The sequence below is a fragment of the Vanellus vanellus genome, assembly GCF_965231255.1.
Source record: "Vanellus vanellus genome assembly, chromosome: 6".
In the NCBI taxonomy this organism is placed as follows: Eukaryota; Metazoa; Chordata; class Aves; order Charadriiformes; family Charadriidae; genus Vanellus; species Vanellus vanellus.
This window is the reverse complement of record NC_138911.1, coordinates 37,520,747-37,544,723: the sequence shown is the minus strand read 5'-3', so window position 1 is coordinate 37,544,723 and position 23,977 is coordinate 37,520,747. Positions and strand designations below refer to the sequence as shown.

General features: G+C 41.4%; 1 protein-coding gene across 3 annotated transcripts in view; it reads right to left on the bottom strand.

Moving 5' to 3' along the window:
* The window catches only part of MEIS2 (Meis homeobox 2), a 179,582-nt gene that overhangs the window by 109,268 nt on the left and 46,337 nt on the right, over positions 1-23,977 (bottom strand). For all 3 annotated transcript variants that reach the window (XM_082485649.1, XM_082485647.1, XM_082485648.1), the window contains one exon: positions 17,094-17,239. In XM_082485649.1, the coding sequence (XP_082341775.1) occupies positions 17,094-17,239 (146 nt within the window). The remainder of the gene's footprint in view (positions 1-17,093; positions 17,240-23,977) is intronic.

Genomic DNA, 23,977 nt, shown 5'->3' with positions numbered 1-23,977 from the left:
TTATTCAAATGCCTAATTCCATATCAGAAAATATTCTAACAAATGTCCCAAAAGATTCAAATAATCCAAAATTTAACTGTTCCAAGTGTAGCTCATGAATATATGGTTTGGACCATAGCAGGCCAAAAAGAAAATGTAGATGCATCAATGGCTCTGAAACATTACGGTCTGGATATATACTTCCAACTCAGAAAGTCTTTAAACTTCTGCCCGCCAGAAGCTTGGAGGACATACTGGGCCTTCTGGGATCATCCTACCCTTGCATCATTTCTTGGCCCCATCACCATCCACTGCTGACCCTTGTCTGGCTCAATGGACCATTGGTCTGGCCGATAGAGCAGGTTTTATTTAGTCAAAATCAAGATAAAAATGTTTGCTAAAATGCTTTTAAAATATTTAATATTTCCTGCTCCTTCTCACAAAACTTTTCTGCTGCTAAGTGGTTTTCATTTCTGTTAACAACATTTAAAAAATGCTAATCATTCTGCCATCTTCTGTCTCTCAGAAGAGGGGAAATGCTCACCTACAGATGTAAATGATAGTAATCTCAGTCACAAATTAGGGTGTTGGCATACTATTTACACTGAAAAAAGTATGCAAAACTGTTTTTAGTGTATACATTAACATTGCAGGAGATTTAATCCATATCGCAGTGAGAGAAGCAGCAGAAGAGTAAGACCTGGAAGTCTTGTGGTAAGGGTTGATCGGGAGAAAAATTATCAGCAGGTGAAAAGAAAAACAAACCAAAACAAAACCAAACCAAACAGAAAAAAGTGAAGTGTAAAAAATGGAATAGCTCTGCAAATTAGATGTAAAGGTTAGGAGTGACTAGGAAGGCTGGGGAACACTGGTACATTTTACTGTCCTCTCTCAGGAGTTAGAATGACATAGTCCAAGAGCTCTGCTGTTGGCCAGTTGTCGCTATCTAATGCTCCTCTCATCCTTAATTGTCACATAGTTAGTTCTGCTGCGAGAGCAGGGGTTATCCAGTGTATCAAAGTCCAGAGGCAAAGGAGTGTATACGCAATGCTGAAGATCAACACCTGCTGAGCTATAAATAAAAAATAATACATTTTAACTACATTAAAAGATACAAGCAACTTTTTATTCCTTTCTCAAAAACACACAACTTGCTCAACAAAGCACTGAAATATGCTGTATTTGTGCCAAAGACTGTAACACTCCCTTCAACCTGTTTATCTTTGAAGACCATAATTAAGGAGGACAAACTGGTTTATAGTCAACACAAGTTGGAAAAGAATTGCATTCACAATTTTTCTCAAACGCTAATTTTCCTTATCTAAGAATCTTACTTGATTAAAATCATGGGGCAATTAGCAGTTGAGTGAAGAGATTACTTTCTGTTGCAAAAAGACAGCCAGCCTTTACAAGTTCTACAAATGAATAATTTGGGCTCAGCTCTCAGCTGTGTCCAAGCATGAGGAAACCAAATGCTTCTGCTTGTGGCTTTGTGATCCCAGGGCTGGCCGGGGACTACTTCAGTACCCGGTACCATTTAGCGCCGGCTCCCAGGTTTCTTGGAGCACTCTTGTTAAACCTTTTCCACACAGGAATCACCCCAGCACTTTCATGACTGCCCCGCCACTCTCTTGCACTCGGAAATGAGTGGTAGAAGGTGGTAAGATGACAACCCATTCTCAACAACATCCCCACCCCGCCAACCTATCACAGTTGCCTCTGCTGAGAAATGTGTGATGGTGGCCTTGCTATGTTGTTCCTCAGTGTTCCTTGTAACGGGACAACATCCACACAGAGAAAGCCTCTCACTTCTTAGCCCCGTAAGACACAACTCCACAGACTCAGGTGAGTATTTTTCTTTCCCAGCAAAAAGGACTAATTGAAGATGACCTCGGAACAGTCGGCAAAGCGGAACAGAGCATCTATAGAATAACCATCACAATCACGCAATACCATGGTCACTTTTTATAAAGGTTGGCAGAGTGAGCTGAGGGAGAAATAACAAGTTTATTCCTAATCCTTTTTTTCTGAAACTTTAGCCAGATACACCAAGGTCTGTGAATAGTGTACAGGGCATAGCAAGAAGCAGAGCCATCACTGAAAGCTCACCGCTAAAGATGATAAAACAGCGTAGGGCACACAGCCCTCTAGCAGAACTGGGACAGACCAGCAAGTGTCCTCCGAGTTCCCTGGGTAGGGAGAAGGCCACACAGCTTAGGTAATATGGCTCGGAAAGTTTGATGCCTTTGACAATGGCTTTTCCATCAATCTCTTATCGGCTTTTCCAACCGCAGAAGTTTGCATGGTACATGAAGATTCTAAGGTGAAGGCTGATGAGAGAGGGGAAAGGAGATGTGGAAACCCTCAGTTCCCTAAATTTTCATCCCCTGTACCTTTCGTTTGGCTGAGCAATAAATAAATAATCAGTACTAATGTTATTAAAAAAATTTTGCTCTCCCAGGGTCAAATTCTGCTAACAAATGCATGGCCTGACTCAGCTGCAGAAACGCATGTGGGGAGTTTGATCCAATCTGGAATACTGCTGATCCGTAAGTTTGATCTCAACCAAAATTATTATTTCTGCTGGGAGCATGGGAAAAGCTGGCATAAAGAAAAAGCTGTGACATGAAGCATTTGTTTGGATCAAGTACAACTTACTCCTGTCTTCTGTATCCTCGAGTGTGATTTTCAGAAATAATCAAAACAAAAGTGACAAAACCCAAAAACCACAATGAGCAAACAGCAGCTTTTAAGTGCTGTGGGAACAGCGACATTTGTTTAAGTAACCACTGTTTAAAAAATGCATACATAGTAACACCAAAATAAACAGCTTGCAACGTTGTTTATTTTAAGATACACAATAGTAACGTAAAGTGCTGCACGCACCGAATTCGGGGTGTACTAACATTATTTACAGTTCTGAAGAGCGGTAGGAAAACTCAGCTCCACGCCAGAAGACTCCCCGTTCAGGGAGCAAAGGTCAGCGCTCACTGCCTTTGCAGCCGGGAGGATCGCAAGGCGCAGCCACAGAAAGCTCCCGCTGCCTTTTCTCGTGCAGGTAGCTTCGGAACTGTATATCAAAATCCTACAAAAGGCGCTTCACGCCAATGGCATCTTTAAAATGGACACACAAGCCCATTCCTGGGAAGGATAATTAAGAGGGAGAAAGAGAGATCTTTGCCCTGTCACTTCGCTTCTTTAAAAATCTTCCAAACGGGCCTGACTCGCTAGACTATGTCGAGCCAAAAAGAAAAAAGTCCCCCAAAAGAGAATACTAACAAAACTCAGCAGCGGTGTTCTGAAAAGTGACTGACTTACTGAACAGATTTATGTCCCTGTGTGTCTGAATTGCATTTGAGTCTCTGCTGACAAAAAATGCCATTGACTTCAAACCATAATAGAAGTTTGTGCTATTCTTCTTCATAAAGCCAGCCTAGCTATAGGCAAGAAAACTGGACTTTATTCTGGCCACTCCATCGTCTATTTATTATTGTAATTGCATAGATTTACTATTGTAATTGCAACATTACTGTTATTGTATAATCCTTGTGACTGCCAATAAATGAGCCAGAAAGAATCCAACTTGGATCTCGGATCCCAGGCTAAATTTGTAATTCTGGCAATGAGGGAAAAAAAAAAAAAACAACAAAACAAAACACAAAAAAACCCCAAACCAAAAACGAAAAAACAACCAACCCCAAAACAAGAAAGCATTTTTCTGCTGTGCAAACTGAGCTCATTTGATCTGGAAGTCATTGAGACAAATGTGGAACCCCACGGTTACATTATTATAAAGAAATGTTCAAGAGCAAAATTTCATTTTAAATTCCAAATATAATCTCTTTCTTCTTGATGCTTTTGAGGAAAGACGTGTGTGAAATTCAGCAGTTTGAGTCAGCAGGCACTCAGTCAATATTTTCTTGGGGTCATTCTGCCTCTCTGAGGGCCCAAGCTTTGTTTGGAACCCTGGAGTCAAATTGCCATGAAAGTCTGTAAGTGAAAAACTGGTGAAAAGGCCATGTTTTTCACCTGTTTCGGCATTTGAATTTCTATGTAAATCCATAATCAACCTCATTTTGCATTAAATTTGCATTGGATCCATGTCCTTAAAAATCAACGTGGATTTTGAATGCTCAAACAACTTTTGGTGTTTTGGGTTGACTTTGCATAGAGCTAGTGTTGGAGCAGAAATATTGGGGAACACTAAGCTGGGCAAGGGTTGTTTTCAGACCTACACCTTCCCCAGATATTTGTGAAACTTCACATGGTGTGAATGGAGAGCAGTGTGTGTATCGTGACACAGTCTCTGAATATCCGAAAGGAAGGTGTTTTTAACATAAGGTCCTCAATACGAACTCTCTTCCTTTGTTGGTCTGACAGAGCCTGAGCCTGTCCGACCTTTGGCATCCACTCAAACTCCCAATGCCTGAAGGAACAGTAATTAAATATTTCTCTTAAGCTTAATTCTTCATTTTGGGTCTCAAGCCCATTTCTAGCTTGAATTTGTAAGTTAATTTTTGCAATAATTTTTCCACTGACAGATAAATGAAATGTCATTAAAGAAGTTGAAACAGATACAACAAAAACTTAAACCTGAAGGAAGCCAAATTTGGGAAGGTTTCTTTCTGAAAACAGCTCTAATTTCAAGATATTTTTCAGTTTTTAATCATTAATAAGAAAACGTGGAAATATGAGAAATGCTTCAGGCAACGCTACTTTAGTGTAACCCCAGGAATGCAAGATGTTTCTCAGCAGTATTTCTTCAAATGCTTTTTTGGAGCCTAGTTTTAAAACTGCAAAGCAAAGGCACTTCCACAGACTGTTCTGCAGGCTCAGTGACTGGGGTTTTTTTTGGTTGTTGAATTCCGTTATTCCTGCAAGGCGTTTTGTTCCCCCTCAGTAATTTCTCCTCTTGTTTGTTTGTAGCCTGTGCTTATTCGCCGATTCAGTATGCGCGTTCTGCGTTTATGGCCAGATCTTACGTTTTTGGGATGGATGGGGAGAGCACTGGAAATAACAATATAGCTCTCATTTCTCTCATCTTCTTTCAGCCTCTGTTACACTTTTTTGGGAATAAGGGCCCTGGATAGTCCAGGCTCTCCAAACATCCTTCTATATCTTTCTTAGACTCTCACCAGACTGGCCTCAGGCTAGTTTCATAATCATCAAGAAAAAAACCCAGTCCTGATGTTCAGCATGAGATCATAACATGGTGATCTCACTCTGAACGTTACCTTTCACTACAGCAGCTCTATTGACTTCTTTGCTTAGAACAGTTTGAATTTCCCACCAGCTCAGTTGTGTGATATTTGGCCTCTTTTAGGCGAGATACCTTTTCGCAGAGTGAGCCCACAAGGCACCGAGCAGAAAGCTCATGAGCCCCCAGGCCTTGTTTGAAAGAGTTTTCAGTCTCAGCAAGAAGTTTGCCGCAGCGCTTGTTCGGGAGGCAGTAGAGCATGTTACAGCATTACCAAGTTGGAGAGTGCGGTATCACGTATTTTCAGCCGGGGCTTTGAGGAGGATTCGGGTCCCAGGAGCTAAACTCAGGGTAGTTTAACAGTTCTAGGGCTACGTTTATTCGTACCCATGCGGGCAAAACACCGCGGTCTTGTTTGCTTGTAGACATTTTATTTTCCTGCTGTCGCATATAGTTTTGCACTGGCCCATAGGGGGATTTAATCTCCTTTGCGAGCATTAATGGACAGCTTTTGGGAAAGAAAAGAGAGAGAAAGAGGCGAGAGCCTTTTTTTCTCTGAAGTTTGTTTGCATCCAAGAGCATTGTGGTATATAAGTTCAGGTTTCACTGAGCCAGGACAGCTAAGATTAATTATAGCGGCGAATTGTCTGCAAATGCCTAGGGTGGATATGCACTAAGTAGCGGGATTTTTCTGGTCTGAGAAGTGTTTGCTTGGCGTTTAATGGCCACCATGCAACCCGAGCAGGCTGTTTAGAATTGAGATGTAAGTAGGCATACTACATGTTTCTGAAAACAAGGTGGGCTTCTTAGGATTGCCCTAAAACGCTGCAGCTTATCCCACCATCCACAGAGAAGTTCACACCACCTCAGGAAGCACCTCTCTTTCCTAAGAGATGTTAGCTCGTGCAGTTAAGTGCCCGCGTGGAACTGGAAGAAACAGAATGGAAAAGAGACAGACCAAGCAGCACAGCTCCTGGAATAGTCTGCCGAAACAGTAAAGGACGGTGGAAGGGAGAAGTAAATGAAATTATTTTCCCCCTTTTTGTTGTTCCTAACAACTAACCTCTTTTCACGTGTTTCCATTTCATTTCCTATTTTACATCTGAAAGAGATCATCAGAATATCCCTTTATAGTTGAAATTAAAGCACTCTTAAAACATTTAGATTTTGAAGTGATCGCTCAAATTAACGGACTTTCCTTCCGATTTAGGAGTGCCACCATTCCTATGCACCTATGCATTCCTATGCACCATTCCTTTGCTGACTCCCCAAATACACATGCCACTTCCGTGACCGCATAATGCTCCTTATTCTTGTTGTTATCACACGTATCATAACCTTTCTCACTATGCACATTCTATATCCCTGAACAGTCCATTTGTGGACTATCAAAACAGCTGCCAGCTGCCTGCAGGTGCTCCTCAGTAGGCAGGGAGCTTCCCAAAATGAATCAGGGACTTTGCAGTAGCCTTCCTGTCCCTTACTCTTTGCTCTAGGTCACCCTCCTGCTTCCCGTTTCTTCATTCAGGCACAAGTGGGATGCACAAGTGGGAAGCACCTGGGTGAATCAAAAGAGGCAGCAGAAGGATCAGGACCGGCTGGAAAGCTGCCAAAGTCCCATTTCGCATCAGGAAACTCCCGGGGCTGTTGAGGAGGGGAATATCCACTAGTGACTTCTTCAAGTACAAAGATGCATTTGTTAGCACTATTGCACTCCCTTTATTCTGACTCTTGCCCCTGGGCCAGCAGTTGGTGCCCAAGGTTCTTTCTCTTGCTGCTTTCCGAGAAAGATATTTGATACCATTTGCAAGCAATAAGCACCACTTCAGGTCATCAGCAAGGAAAGGACCTAACAAACAAAACCAACCCAAGCCCGGGTAGTCACTTGAGCTGAAGTAGCTTTCAACAAGCAAATGCTGTCATCCTCAGCAGAGACCACAAAGAACACAACACTCTTAATTTTATATTAAATGCTCCCTCGTAAAGGGAGAAAAATCATCCTGAACTTTCAAAATCTACCGAAGTTCAAGTATTTGTACAAGCATTGCACGACTGTCGTGCTAGTTCAGCAGCAGGATAAAACCACAACAGAAGTGCAGGCCTCTCTAATTCAGCTGCTGCGCCATTTAACAGACAGGTCTCACGCAGAGTTTTTCATCTGTAAATATCAAAAGCACTCCGAAAAGCAGCCACCATCATTATGCCATACTATTTAAACAGGGAAACTGAGGCGCAGCGTCCTGCCGTGGTCACAACTAGAACCAGGACTGAAATCTCCCCACGCCTGCCAGAGCTGGCTCGTGCTAAAGCATCCTGGGGACAGTCGTGAAGCTTCAGCCACAAGAGAGTGTGACAAATAGCCGAGCGCTCAAGAAATTCGCCTTTCTATTATAAAATAGGGGATCCTTGAAAGACTCGCTAAGCATAATTTGTGGATAAAGTGGTTAAAGAGTTTAACGCTTAAGACACAAAATTGAATTTGTTTGTCTGTCCGTCTATCTCCCATTACATTTTCACTGCTTCATCTTGTCCCGCTTTTTCAAAGGGATCAGAGTTCTACTGGAATTAATGGAAACGGGCCTAAGAGGTACGGACTGTTAGGCACTAATCTGTGAATTATCTGCAAATATTTGAACACAGAGAAGTTAAACCTGCATTTTTTAACCTTACCTGGGAGGAAAGGGAACTGCTTTTATAAAGATCCACGTACGTTCACAGAATATCAACTAACAATGCAGCTTACATCGTCTTTGGGGTTTTTTTTAATTGGCATAGCAAGCTTCAAAGTAGTCTAGACTGAGACATGATCTTACAAAAACTTACTCCTTTTATATACTTAGTATACATTAAGAAACTGAACAGGAGCTTTCCCATTGCTATGCAGTTTAGTCAGATAGTATTTCCACAGTATATCCATTTTAGAATATCAAGCTGCCACTTTGAAATGTACCTCAGACCAAATAAAAGCTTTGCGACAGCCAAATTTCTATAGAATTAAACAAATTAATATATGCAGATTTTTTTTTTTGAACACTAAACTAAAATATTTGCTGCTGTTTACTTGGCTACTCTGATTCATTGTGCTGAGATTGTAAGAGTATGTCATGAGATGTTGAACATTATATGGACATAAGTAGTCAACTGCTACAAATAAAATATGTGTTTTGAACTGCCATCATAAAAAGGTAAAACCAAGATTTAAAAAAATCTTTATGGCATTATACAGTGAGTTGACAACCTATCATCCAGTATTAGACAAAACAACTGAAATTAGTTCTGGCAGATTTGGGGCTAGCAGTTAAAAATAAAAATAGCAAATGTAAAAGCATGAAAACTGTATTGCCATTATGCTTAAAGACAATAATAAATCTTTAAAGATGCCAATGATTGCTTTGGATACTACAAATGACTGCTGCCAATCAACTCTAAAATGTGTAATGCATGGTATTCTAAGTATCCTAACTCAAGGCAAACTTCACAACACCACAAGTAATATTGTCTGCCATAACCTACTCTCTTCATTAGGCAACAATAAGAGTTGACATCTCCGTTCCTTAAGCATGTTTTTGTCAACAGAAAGTTTGTTGTTTGTTTTTTTTTTCAGCGCATCTCTAATTTACAGAAAACTTCTTTGAAACCAATTACTCTGTTCACGGATCTTGAAAGGAAGGTCTTAAATAAACACGTCTTGTGGCAAAACTGAGAGGCACTACCACTTTGCACAAACAACAGAAATTGTTTTTTCCCTAAAAATGTATTTTATATATACATATATTCATGTGCACAAACTATAGAGAAAGGGAACTACGAGTTTTCTGATGGCAACTGGTTTAGGTAGTGAAACTTGAAGATACTCCAAAGAATTCTCACCTCTAGTTGACTGTGATCTTGATTTTCAAAGGCTGCAGTGCACAACATGTATTAGTGCAAGGTTCTTGGATTGTTTAAACACTGTTTATATTTGCATACGCTTTAGTTAAATTCCCTTCTACCTTGCGAACCTCAAAGCCACGACTCTATATAAATGAATTCTTGTCACTACTACTTCCTTGTTTCCATTACTTTAAGGAATTCATTACTTAGACTTTGGTATTCTTTCTTCTTTTCACTTAATTCCTATACTGACTTTGCAAAGCTTTGTAACCTGACAACAACAACCAGAAAACACCAGTGGCTGATCCTATCTTGTGCTAGGCCACGTTCAGCTTGCTCAGTTGAGGCTTTTTAATCTGGTCTCAACTAAAACCGTGCGCATGTTTTTCGTTAAACTCCGTTCTCAGTAATTCCCTGTTTGAAGACGGCAGGTAAAATATGAAATTGGGAAGTAATATCCAGCCACCTTATCTGATGGTTTGGCAGTGGCTGACCTCCTATGCCACATGAATGAAATTCACCTCCCTGCAGTCCTGACACATTGTATTGCCTGGGGATGAGGAGGAGGAGGAGGCAAAAACAGTCAGGACAGTGAAAAAAAAAAAAAAAAAACACAAATGGAGAGGCGAAGGTAAAGCATAACTAGCTAACATCAGACAGGGTAGTGTGAAAAACTATTAGAACAGGCCTGGAAAAGGACCTTTAGGTCCTGGTAGTGCTGTGAAAGCGGTTTGCTGCAGCCCCTCAGCCTGCCAGGGATTTGGGGAGGGAAAGGGGACGGAGGGGAAGGGCCGTGTTTGGTTTGCTCAGCCCTCGCCGGATTCGCAATTCGGGGATTGTTTGGTGTGTATGTGTGTGCGCGCGCGTATGCGCGTGTGTGAATTTCACCCTATATATAACTTGGAATCTTATTAGATAACAACTCGGTGACACTGCAAATCCAGTATTTCTCAGAATGCTATTTTTGAAGCTGCAACACGCAACATATTTTGATCTCCGAAGAAGTACAATAAAGATCCCCCCTTCAAAATAAAATGAGAAGTCAAAGAAAAAAAAAAAAACAAAACACGAATGCACATGTAATAATTTCCAGGCGGGCTTCCTGTGATTGTATCCGATTATTTAAATTTCGGACTGTCTCTTTAATTTGAGGAGCGGGGAGAGAGGCGACAGATGGCAGACAGAATTGACTTATGTCCTCTATTCTTCTGCAGAAGAAGGGGGAGTGCAGAAAGTTTGATCGAGGCAGAAGCTACAGTACGCAGGCCTGGCTATAACTATCTAATAGGTCTTTTGACGGATCGGTTCGGAATATTTAGGTTTTTTTCTCCCCCAGACAGGCTTTGTAACAAACCCACGGTCCTGGAGGTTGCCATGGGTGACGAGAGCGCTGACATCCAGTCCCAACTACAAATAAGCACATGACAAATGGGCCCGGAGCCCTCCGACAGCCCTGAACCTTGGTGACCCCCTAAAATACCCAGCCTCCCCATACCCACGCCCCCCCCCCCCCCCCCCCCCCCAAAAAAAAAAAGCATTACCGAGTATATTTTTTAAAACCGAAAGCTTGCACTTAATTGGAAACACTGCCATGTAACCAAAATGCTTAGGACAGCATGTACAAGTAAAAATAAATCACGCAGCATTGTTATTTAATGCGCTGTGACATCATTTCCTGAAATTAAACAGAGATGACACAGATTCAGACAGTCCCTGCTAAGGTTCAGTTCAAACAATTCACAGATGTTTTCCTCCAGCCAGCAGAAAACAATGCGGGGCTTAAAGCACTCCTCTCCCTCTCCTTTTCCCCCTCTCCTCTCCCCCTCTCCCTCTCCCCAGCCTTTTCGCTGGTACAAGGAGGTATGGCAGTTTTATAATACATGCTCCCGCAAAAATATTCTTTTTTTAATTTAATTACTCAGGCTGTTGTACTAAATAGATGGATCATTGTGTCACAAAAGCATCAATTTTTCAGAAGAAATAACAGATGTCTATGTAACAATGATTAGATTAACCACTCCCAGACAAAGCTAGCTTTTGAGGCCCACACACCCCATGACCCTGGGTTCCCTCTTCTGTAGGGGGTGGATGTAGAAATGTCAGATCTAATCTCAGATTCCATTTTTAAAACAAACAAAGCCCCACCCCCACCCCATTTCAGCTCTTTTCTTTTAAGATTGTGGCGTTTAAAAGGTAGACGAACATTTGGTCTGTTGCTAAATCTTTGGGACTGATTTCATGGCTGAGGACTAGGAGCATTCGGAGGATGAAACCTTTCAGCCTGGGATCAGAAGCGGCGTTTCGAGAAAGATCTCCAGTTTTATTCTGCCCAGGCTGGTGACGCCGTAGCACAGGCAGGCAGGGATGCCAGTGACATTAGGCAGGGCTCCGCTACCACCAGCAACAACAACAAACGCTAACGGCAGCTGCCAGCTCTTCTGGCTAATGACCAGCACAACTTTGGGGTACAAAGATGCACAGCTCCATTACCTTGGGCACCAGAGGAGCACAGGTCATGGAAGCTGAATGTTCAGATTTTTCTTTAGCACTTGGGCGAAATCGCTTAACCTCTCCTCACAAAGTTTGCCCAGCTGAAAAATGGGCGCAAGATTATTTTGCAGGATGGGCTTCCAGCTGGGCAGTGTTCGTAGAGTCTGAGAGGTCTGTCCTACATCAGCAGGCAACTTATTACCTGGCTGCAAACCCCGCACATAGTCAGCCCAGCCTAAAAAACAGACCTGGAATAAAACTGTACCTTAGGCTCCTCCAATTCCCTGACTACATGGTGCACTGAAGCATAAATGGCAACCACGCAAACCCACACGTAGGTCACTTTACAGGAGAGTCAGAGGACATCATCCGTCTCCTCAATGTACCCTGGGAGCATATAGCCCGCTACAATGAGGTCCAACACAAGCACTAAAATTCACTGGAATGCCTTCACATTCTTGTATTTTCTTGAGTTTCCCAGCCTTCTTGTCACCATTTTAACTAGACAAAGGTCTGTTGTGTTTTCAGTTTTGGTTTTGCTTTTTAAAGTACAGCAAAAGCAGCAATGAGAAGAATGTTTCTCCTGGACCAGGACTCTGAGGAAAGCTGTTCCTCTACTGTTTGATATGACACTAAGACATTCGGTGTGGAGTGCAATAGCCAGCTATGTTCCTAACCCTCCCTTAGGAATTATTTCTAAAAATCAGGATATGGGAGGAGATATTTATGAAGGTGGGATGGTTTCAACTATTTTGAAAGCTTGCTCAAAAAATTGGCTTTGGTTGATGACATTTTCACTGAAAGAGTTATTAAACATTGGAATAGGCTGCCCAGGGAGGTGGTACATTCGCCATCCCTGGAGGTGTTTAAAAAAAGGGTAGACGTGGTACTTAGGGACACGGTTTAGAAGTGGTTTTGTCAGGGTAGGTTAATGGTTGGACTTGATGATCTTAAAGGTCCCTTCCAACCTCAGTGATTCTATGATTCTATGACACTCATGTCTACAGTCAAATCTAAAGAATAAATAAAATAGCTGCCCTGTGTGAAAGGCTTGGCAAACCATTCATTAAAATATGATAGAGATACATTATATTCTCAGATACACCCACACAAATACAGAAAAAAAAAAATCTGTTTCAGTAAGACTATTCATATTATCCAATCTGGCCCCCTGAATACTGCAAGTTAGGAAATTAATTCAGGTAAGTACAAAAGCTGTGGCTGGTTCCAGACGAACTTGTTCTAGCCTGACACTGAAGCAGATGAACCCAAAATCTACTCTACAAGAGACTGGGTAAAGAGCAAGACTTTGAGCCAGAAGATTGTGGAAATCAGGCTAAAATGACACTGTTCAAACAAATGTTAGGAGACAGAACTTCAGCTAGCAAAAATGAAAAAAAAAAAAAAAAAAAAAAAAAAGCAGTTAAGCAGTTCAACTCCACTGACTTGAGGGGAGCCATCCCAAATACCATCAGCTGGGAATCTGGCACTGTCATAAAAAAGGTTCAGTTTGCACGCTACCGTTGGTGTATCTGGTACTCTTAGTTAAGATATACATCTTCTTACAGACTGCAACAAAAGAAACAACCGAACCAGAATTTTAACAAAGGGCATCACTCCAGGTAAGTGTCAAAGAATTCTTATAAACACGTCTCTGTTCTACCAGCTCTGTAAAAGAAGGGGAAAAAACGTTGCATGTAGCAGAAGTGTAGTCCTTGATACACTGTGCTGCCGAAAGGGATGAACTACCAGAGGTACAAGCCCATGGAACGGTATAATTACTTCCTTTATAACTTTGCCCTCCTCTGATTATGTAGGTACATTTTAAAGGTCCTCCATCCTTCAAAAGGGCATGGGAGGAGGGGGGGCTGGCTCTGTATAGTCGCTGGTAAGAAATCCTAATCTCAGCCTTGGTGTAAGCTAGAGGTGTCTATACATTTGAGCACTTCCTGTTTTCACTTCGTGATCAAATACGGTCTTTGCAGGGCAAATAGGGGAGCACTTGAGGGAGGAAAGCAGAGATGTCTGAGAGGCTAATTGAGTGTACTAAGGACTCCTTGGCATAGAGGAAAAGGAGTCTTCCAAAGCTATGAATAAACTCTCCGCTTGGGTCAGATTTCTTGCTGTTTCTTTTCTTTAACCACCTTTGAACTCAAATAAAAACAGCCTTAATGTCAGGTTTACCTTTCTGATGTCGTAATCTTTATGTACTATTGAAAAGCTTATACTACCAGACTAGGATTTCCTCTACTTTCTTAAACACTGGATATTATCCAGAAAAAGCATACACATTTCCAACCAATTCATCCTCAGCTCTTTCATCTTCCGGTACTGTTGTAATTCCAAATATAAGACAGAGCTCGGTAAGTGAAGGAGAACATGACAGAAGCTCCTACTCCTTGCATTTGATTTCCAACAATAAAAACATGCATGTGTATCCCATTTCAAATATAATTAAAGTTACTGCGAAATGGAAGCTGTGATAGGGCTTAGAAATTGTTTTGAAAGACACAGCCTGTCAGATACATTCATTCTACATCAGAGTTCAAGTGCCTGTCTCTTGAAGAAAGCCACTTAGGCGATTCAATTTTTAAAATCAGCTACCTTAGGAGTTTGCAAACTGATTGAATAAAGGAAAAAAAAAATAGCATTTTATTTAAAATCACGAGTAAAGACAATTAGTCAGAACTCAGTTACCCTCTTTGAATTTGACAGTCTAAAGGAATTTCAAGTTTAATCCACGCCATAAGAGATGGACTGCCACTGCCTTTCCTTCCAGGGAAACCAGAGGTTAATGATTTTTGTCATATTGAGACTAACAGCTAACAATTGCTACAGTTGGCCTTTAGTATTTTATTTGTCCTTTTGAGGTATTCAGAATAGGTGACAATGGCTTGCAGTTGAGAACATATGTAGAGAGACCCCTGTGGCTTATGGAAAAGTTGCTCCATGCTGGTTGGGTGTTTGAAAAAAAAATACAACCAGAGCTCTTTTATGTTCCTCTCCTTAATGAATGCATGAATGTCAAAATGTACCAATGGCCCATTCAGGGGGCAAAGCCTAAGCAGCTCCTTCTTTAAGAACACATCCTGAGATGTAAAATACATTTGCTTAACAAATTAAAATAATGAGATAATTCAATTAGTTTCTTTAAAAAAAAAAAAAAAAGAGAGAGAAAGAAAAAAGGGTACATCAGGGGATTATTGTAATACAAGAACAGGTCATACAGCACAAAGGAGGAACAAACCAATTTGAAATAAGGTTAGAGTAGTAATGAAGGAATGTACATTGAATCATGGACCGCCATTGTAAAGATATTTACTCGAACCGATAAAATTGTACATCACAGATTCCCCCGTTCTGGCTCAGCCAGCATTGCACTTTGACTGGACAAGCTAATGTGAGGAAAAGTGCGAAATCTTTAAAAGAAAGGAGTTCTCTTCCTTCCCTGCATGTGTTTATGGCAAGAATCTTTCTGAATTTACATTGCACTGGTCAGGGGTCTCCATTATCAGTTTGCAGGTCTGAGAATTACAGCACAGTAAATCTTTCAACACCTGCAAACTCATTAAAGCTTGGACGGTAAAAGGTTTGGGGCTTTTTTGTGTTCATTTAATTTGATTTTTGCAAGGCCATCCTCACCGGTGATGGCAAATTTCCTCAATTCATGCAGGGTAGAGAGCGTCAGGAGAGAGAGGATAGAAACAAGGAAAAGGGATTTCAAAAAGCCGGGACGACTTTCCTCAAGAGAAGCGAGAGGCAGTTGATTGTTTAATAAGCATGTGTCGAATGCTTTCAAGGAGCATGTGAGAAAGGGAAGCAGGGAGGAAAAAAAAAAAAAAAGCAACCCAAGATATCACAAATTTCATAAGAGGAAATGGAGTTAACACGGAGACATGTACAAACCCAACTGGTTTATTTGTAGCCCTGCTTTTTGCTGTCTGCTTGTACTGCTCCTCTAAAGATACCCTACAGCTAAATAAAAACCCCTCCACTCACACTCACTCGACTTCCAAATTAAAAACATTTTACAGGTTAGTAAATCTCCAGCTGAGGTGATGTAGCAAAGAACAGCTGTGAAGTAATTTTGATAATGATGAGAATAATAAGCACATGGCAAGGTTCAGGGCTTTGCTGTTGCAGCTTCAGTGCTCCTGAATAGATAAAAGTGATTAAATACTCCTGATTATCCCTGACCAATATGTAATGGATTTACAGCCCTTTCAATTAGTCAGTATTTGCTTAGGACTCATTATTTTGTCTTTGGTTAAGTAATCAGCCCAGAGACTCATGTTCTGTCTAATTCCTCTGAGCCAAGTGGGTACAGGGCACCTGACCTTTGAAATGGCCATAGCTGGGAGGCAGGAATAACCACTACTCCGGCAGAGACACTGGCTATTCCAGCTAATCCTGACCCCACAGGCCAGATCAATGCACCTTAGTTTGCTACTAATGTCCTTACATCAAAATGATGGTTTAGAAATGTGGATCTATCGCTCCCCCCTTTAGCTGTGCTGCCAGCGGAGCAGTTCGATAGTCCCTATCATAAATAAATCGGGTACCTTGTCCTGAAATCGTTACACTGTAACCAACATCGGCTACCGTGGAAATTTATAAAACTTTGGTAGAAGAAGAGGTAGTTAATAACAGTTAGCATTTTAAGCCTTATCAAGTGAGAAACAATTTTACGGTGAGAGGAAGAGGAAAATCAATTGATAATTTTACCAGTTTCCATTATTTCCCACATGAAGTAAACTACAAAGAGTGTTACTAGGTTTTCTGGGGAAGCGTGTTTTGATGCCTAAGTGAAGCTATAATAGTCAACAGAACACCAACACATTAAGCCAATTGCAAGCAGGAGGATAAAGATAGCCCATGGAAAGCATTGCTTTTTCGCTTATTTAATCTCTCTCCCCCAAACGTGAACATGGCTAGCTTTTAACATAATGCACTTGAAGAGAAACTAAAAAAGGTGCTTTTTCTCACGGTTATGCAAGTGGAGAACTGGGGAACCTGTAAGCTTTCGATACGTTTTACCAAAAGTAACGTACAAGTTTGCGAGCTGCTGCTTTGACTTCTCGAACATCCCACAGCGTATGTCGGCGCACACAGACTGGGGCTCTCTCTTCCACCACACACGTATGAAGTTTGCGCAAACAGAGACCAGCAATAAAGAATCCAGAAAGCTGACCTTTACGTATGTTAAACCAAGAACCCCCTTCTTTTTGTCCTTAGGAACATTTTGAATAGTTCAAAGCAAAAAATGGTTACTTTATATGTGGGTGTTGTTCTGTGCTAAGGCTTTGTACTCTCTCTCTCTCAGCATGTACGTGTGTATATATATGTGTATATATATAGGTTTCTTTTAGATTTGTCATGATTCCAAGAGCCAAGAAAAAAAAAAATCTAGAAGACAAAAAAAAGAAAAAAAGCAACAATAATTGAGCCCTAATAATGGTGCAAAAATTATGGGGACAATTGATTTCTAATAATGACGAATAAACCTCATTAGGCACATGAATAGAAATCTATTTTGGTTTTGGGCACCACTTACTGTGAGATGCTGGAAAAGCCACGCTCTCATGATATTTGTTGCTACTTTGGGGAAAATGCCTCTTTTCTTCTGACGCTTTTTGTCCTTGTCTGGGTCGTCGTCATCCCCTGTACCAGGTGAGGCTACACTGTTGTCTAAACCATCTCCTACAACAAAGAGGAAAACAGGAAGAAGACGACATTTAATGAACAAAGTACAGAAACCAAAAACTATCGTTAATTACCAAGACACTACCACAGTTTCATTTTGATTTGCTAGATCAGGCACCTACAGTTTCTCATTATATGTGAGTGCTGATACAAATATGTAAAAATTAGAAACCATGTCTCTCCAAATACTAATTTTGCATTTCACACATGCATATATCATTAATTCAATTATAATTGTGTGCTTGACATAGTGCAATAGCTCTTTGTCAATTATGAGATTCAATGTGGGAAAACCCGCCACAAGAAAACCCATTCACTGTAAATGCATCCCTACAACCATTCTGAATACGTACTATAAGTAATCAAGTTAAATGTTCTGTAGTCTATATATTCGAGGCCCTCTGCAGAGGTGGCAGTAACCGTGTCACTGTTCAGTGCACATAACACACTGTCAGATGAGCCCCTCCCCGTAACCATCACCTCCCAACACACACACACACGCGCCCGCGCGCACGCACAAACACGTACACCTAGTATGACCCTGCATACAGCATTTGCATGACATGAAAACTTCTACATCTCTGCATCAGTGATTATTATCATTAAAAAAAAAAGATGCACATCAAGGTAGAGCTCTCACTTAATCAGAACTTTCCATCAACATCTTTCTCTTCTGTGCTTTTCCCTGGCATTAATTGTGCATTAGCAAAAATCATTTACTTTTAACAGTCATAGTTATTTTTTCTTGCCCTCCAGCAAAAATGCCTTGAAAGCCTGCCTGGAGGGCATCTAAATTATGTATCTGAAAAACTCTTCTGGCAAGGCATTGCAGGACCCCTACTTTCTTAAAATTCATACGAGCACGTCTTCCTGTTTTTGGGAAGGCATCAATCAAGAGCAGCAATATATGCCATATTCCTACATTAATATTTGAACTAATAACTTTAAAAAAAGGAAAGAAACAAGATCCGACTTGTGGCATAATCAAATGCAAAATAAATGAAGAATACTGGGACAGCACTGAGACTTTATAGATTGCTGTGTTTTCCTTACACATCATTAGCCCGGAGCCACACGAAAGAGGAAAACAGAGAAGTGGAGAGTTTATGCTCCCTGCTGGTGTTTAAGAAGCCGAGGTCCTGGAAGGACATCTGGGAATTGTGCTGAGACGGTGGTTTTTGTAATTTAAGAATAGACATTCATTAGCAGTAAATGCCATAAATCCCATGCTAAGTAAAAACCTTGTCCAAGAAAGCCTAAAACAATAAACTCTGTGCTCAATGTAGCCTGAGCTAGACGCTCCATAGCTTCCTGAGGAATGCTATAGATTCACGAGCTAATTCCTATAGCCTTGTCTAGCTCTGTAGTGCTGCTAAACGAAATACGTTGCTGCTACATACAGTCCATTTGCTTCAAAACTTGCATTTCAGCTCCATCTTCCCTCCCGTGCCAGATCACCCCTCTTCCACTGCCTCCCCTCTGCAAAACCAACCCTTTTGGACCGGAGAGACAGAAAAAGCCACAGCAAAGAGCTGGCAGATTAATTTTATTGACATTTCCATTTTCACTGCAATGTGATACCCTCCATCACATGGAAGAGATGACCCTCACTATTTACAGACTGACAGGCCACTTCATTACAACCACCCTGCCCCAAGGCAGAGCAGCTCCTTTCCATCTGCCCAAACACCAGAGCAAGACCCCGAAGTCACTGCTCTCTTTCTCATGCTTCTTTTCCTTTTTTTTTTTTTTTTCCTTTTTTTTTTTTTTTGTTTGTTTCTGTTAACGATAGAGAAAGGAAAGTCGAATCACAGCAAACTAATCGAAGAGCTTATGGAAGCCCTATATGCTGTAAGCAACCGTTCACTTTTGCAAGATGTTGGTTATTTAGAAAGCGCTCCTTTCCGTTGCCCCCTCCCCCCCACATATTCTACCCTACCCCTCTCTCTCACATACACACACACACACGCGCGCGCGCGCACACACACACACACACACACACACACACACACACTTTCCACTATGCCAAGGAACTGCTGCAAGGCAAATTCTCACAAACACTAATGGCTTCTGACTGCTCCTTGGCAACCCCAGCATTTTAACCTGGGTGGATATGCTCTCCAAAATACAGACACTGGAGCTATCTCATCAGCTGTTCATGTGACACAGATGGAGAGTGGCTATTAGGAGCCAGGCAATGGGCCTTGGGGATCTGAGGTGCTGTACTATAGCCTCAGGCAATTTTGAAAAGCAGTACCCGGAGATGGGGGGAAAAAAAAAAAATCCCTACTGAAAGTGCAAGTTTGAAGTCAGTCAGTCTGTTTGTCTATCTGTCGTGCGGATAAAGATATCTTTGTCTCTTTATGTAAAAGCTATGTGTGTATGCACAGGATGCGTGGAGCTATAAAACTTCTGCGCTGCACCATCCTTTCGCACGGCAGAAGCACCAGCTCACTCTCTGTACGGACAAATCCCTGTTTGTCTGCATATACGTACTCTCCTGCTTGTGCGCATCCTCAAGCGGGAGTCACCTACATGCGAAATCAGTGTTTAGACCTTTCGGAGAGGCTGTTAATATTCTGGTTTTAAAAAGCTAATAGCAGCCCAGGAGAGGAAAGTTCAGCTGGAGCTCCCATTGCCTTCCCACCTTACGCAGCGGTTGAAACAGCGACAGTCAGTGCTTCCCTATTCTGTTCCACAACCTCATGAAAGGAAATTCAAATGTCGTACCTCCAAATGACCTCAGAAGATGAATACAGAAAGATTTGTTGCTCCTGGTGAACTACAGGCCTAATTCTGTTAAGCTCTATTGTTGTATCTTTAATAGGACTACAACTGTTCACATTAGTGGATACTTTTTCCAGTGGCGAGAAATCATAGAAGTAGCCTATAACTGACTTTCCCAAGATGGAAGGATTTACGTCTTGGATATGGAGGGTCTGATCCTAGTTTGCTGTATCCAAATAAACATGAGTTATTTTAAATGAAGAAAAAGGAATTATGAAAAGTGAAATAAAATTGACAGACATGAAAGTCTCTCCGTGGCAGACTGGATTAACTATATTTTTAACTGCTGTATGAAGGAGTCCGAATGTAAATCATGTAAACCCTCATCATAATTTATTCTGCTTATATGAACTGTTCATATCCTGATTGGGACGGTAATTTGTAAGAAGAGTGGAGTCAAGTCCTAACTTGTATGGAAATTCCAATTATATAAGCACAGTTATCCCAATTTTCTAGTGGGAAATTAAGTCTAGATTTTGGCCCACTGACTCTCTCTTTCACGTGGCAGCAAAAAAAAAAAGGATGACTTTCTCCTGCTTTGCACAATGTTCACTCGTTTATTCTTGTGCAAAACCCTATCCCTGTTCTAGGAAAGTGGAGAATTCCTAAGGGGCACGCTCTTTGTGGAGGTGTCAAGGACTACGCAGGATTCAAGCCAGTAGAGAGTTAGGCATATTACCCAGCTTGTTTAAGATTATATCAATGCTACGTAAAAGTCTCGATAACCCCTATAAAAGATGGAGAGAGTTTACAAGAAACTTTGCAAAGTGACCCACACAGGGTTCCTTTAGAGACCTTCCCTTCTAGGGGAAGGGTTTGTGGAGGGGGCTGAAGATGCAGATAAGTTAAACTTCCGTACTAGCTCTGTGTTCAGGCACTCCTAGCACGTGCTGAGGGTTTCTTCCCACAAGATGCTTTCAATGCAAAAAAAAAAAAAAGTAAGAGAGACTACCTCTTATTTAAAAGATACTGAATAAGTAGTTAGAGCAGGGTTTCCATTGCACCGTAATTTCAAACAACTTGCAGCAAACTGGTTTCCTTGGGCAGACTAGTTGCTGACCCCAATGTTCATACAGCTAAGGGCTCTTCGGGAAACAGAGTCCAGTCCTACAGAAGACCTCTCCAACCTTATTGTATCAATGAATTCCTCTTTGACAGTCCTCCACGTTATCACTATTGTCTCAACCCCAGTCCTCGTTTGTCTTCCTCACAGAGTAAAGACCCAGCAAGAGCTGAAGCAAGTGCTGTTTAGAAGCTGCTCATCTAGTCTTTTCACCATTTGTGAACAGGATGAAAGATTCCCAACATACACAAAGTGATAACTGAAAAGGATAACCCAGTCAGGCCAAAGCACAGGAGCCTGGTAGCGGCCCAGATTCAAATTCTAGAAAGAGTTTCTATTACAATCATAACAGGCAGAGCAGGAAGAAAAGCGGTTTCTAGAAAAACACATTTCAGGACCCAGTGTTTGGGTTCCTTCATCATCACGGGTCCCTTACAGCTTTATGGTTTGTCATGCTAAAGGAAAAGAGAGAGGAGCAGGGGTACCTAAGGCAGGGGGAAGACAAGACCCTTCACCATTTTTCTAAAAATAGTGCAAGCAATATGAAAATCAAACTAAAGGATTCTGAAAAGGAAAGCTGCAGTGCACTATGCTGATCTTAAGTAAACTTTTCTACAGTCTTTCAGTCCATTATTTTTGATGGAGTAGAATATGTAGATATAAATGGAAAACAAAGGAAAATCTGCATGCAGCTTATATTCACAATTCGCAATTATTTGTTTGTACTTATAATGTGTCCATCTGGACACATAAGTATTGTAAACCAGTATTAATAAGGATGTTCAACTTCGTAATATGATCCACGTCACCACCAGAGAAAAATCTGAAAAATCTGGTTAATTACCACTGCCAAAAAGCTGGAAAGAGAAGTGTTTGAGTACGTTTTGAAGATAAGACAGTCTGTGCTGTAGGGAGGACTAATAGACAGGGAAGGTCAGCTCCAGAATCAAAGACCCTTCAGGAGAACTCCTTATCTCCATTCCACCCTGTTAAAATTGTCAGGCATTTAGCCTTACAGCTTCAGCAGATCACAGCTCTTTGAATGAAGTGTTGGCTGTGGGCTTTCTTTTTTTCTCCTTCTCTTAAGGATCACCGTTCATGGAGATTGACTCAGTCTCCTCACACCATAGAAACAATACTTATCTACCGCACCTTACTGTCTAAGGAAACTGAGTTAGGATAGGTTGGGTGGCAAACCTGAGTTAGGATAGGTTATGGGTGGCAAACCTGGGACTTCGAAAACCACAAACAGTTCAAACGGGCATCCAGCTTAGAGCTGTGCCATTGTCAGCAGTGCTCTGCCAGTACGTGTGCTGGTTTTGCCGAGTGACTTGACTGCAGGAAGAAAGGAGCCATCAGAAGCTGGTTAGGCCTGACACAGGCATCCCAGGTTGACTGGCGTGCTCAGCCACCACTTGCCCCATGCCGGAGTGAGGTTTCCTCAAGTGAGCTGCTGTAATCAGTCCCCTGCGTTCCCTCCCCTTTCCTGTCTCTGAGATGCCAGACACATGTTTCGTGGTGCTATGTCATACGTTTCAGCGAGCATCTTGTAGAGAAAGAAAGGTTGGACACTGGTGCATGAGAAGGAACAAGAAGACTTCGGACATACAGCACTACCGCCTCTCCTACTACAGAAGATGTTATTCTTTTGCCCTTCTAGCAGCAGGGAGGAGATAAGAGCTGGCCGCCTCTCCGCTGCTCTTTTGAAAGATCTTTTGCTTTCCAGAATATAACCCAGCAATTCCACAGGGTACATACCGTAAAGATGACACGTACAAATTTCACACAATCCGGGCATTAATAAATACTGTAAGTTCAAATAGGAAGAAAAGGGAGAGAACTTAAGCCACTGTCAGACCTCACCTACAAAGCTATCCTACTCGATCTAATCACATTTTAGCATAGTTTGTTGCTCAGGAGCAAGTCCCTATTGCCATCTGGCAATATGCGCTAAAGGCTTAAAGAGTTGCATGGTATCTGGTATCTAAAGTGTATTTACGACAAGACACAGAACAAAAACTGTTCTTTTGCTATTTCTGGATAGGCACCTTTCTATAATCACTATTTTACCTTATTTTCTTAAAGGCATTTACAAACCTTTTATTATTTACTCGAAGGTAGGAATGACATTCCAGCTCTGTTATTGTTACAGCCATGCATGCTATAAAACTGGTGATTTAAATCTTTCAAAATTATTTGCAGGACTGCAATGTTTCACATTTCTCCTTTTCCTATTTTCATGTCCAAAAATAAGAAAAAAGACTGGCTTTTTGCGCCCTTAATTGTCCATGTTTAAAGCTCATGTTTATTTGGGAAGCGAATGGAGAATTCTTAGAGATTATATTCAAAAGCCAACAACACATTTTTTCTAGCTTTTTAAAGAGAAAACTAATAAACAGTGGTTTAAATTTTAAGCTCTCTTACACAGGCAGGAGGTTCGCGGTTCGTTCATTATAATCCAACATTTTTTCACATCAGGTGAAAAAAAGTGTTCCAAGGCAGACAAGGGGAACAGTAAAGCAACCTGCTAATTACTGATCTCTCTTACGTTCCCGCTGTGCTAAACTGTCCGGACATGTTGAAGTGAAATTTTTCTGCGATTTTCAAGTGACTAGTTCATGGCCCACTGCCGTGGAGCGCAGGAGAAGGGATGAAATGCTTTAGTTTACATGCAACATTTACTAACTGTGTGGGTTTTCCGACATTAAAGAGGGGACAGTGACCCATGCCACCTTTTTCACACTCAAAAGAGCACTGAAAAAACAGTCTTCATAGGCTTACCTCAGGCTTCCCTGGCCCTTAACACCCTCCCCCCAGGGTAGGAGCAGAAAGAGAAAAAAGAAGGGATTTTATGCTCCTTTCTCTTCAACTTTTCAGGCGGTATA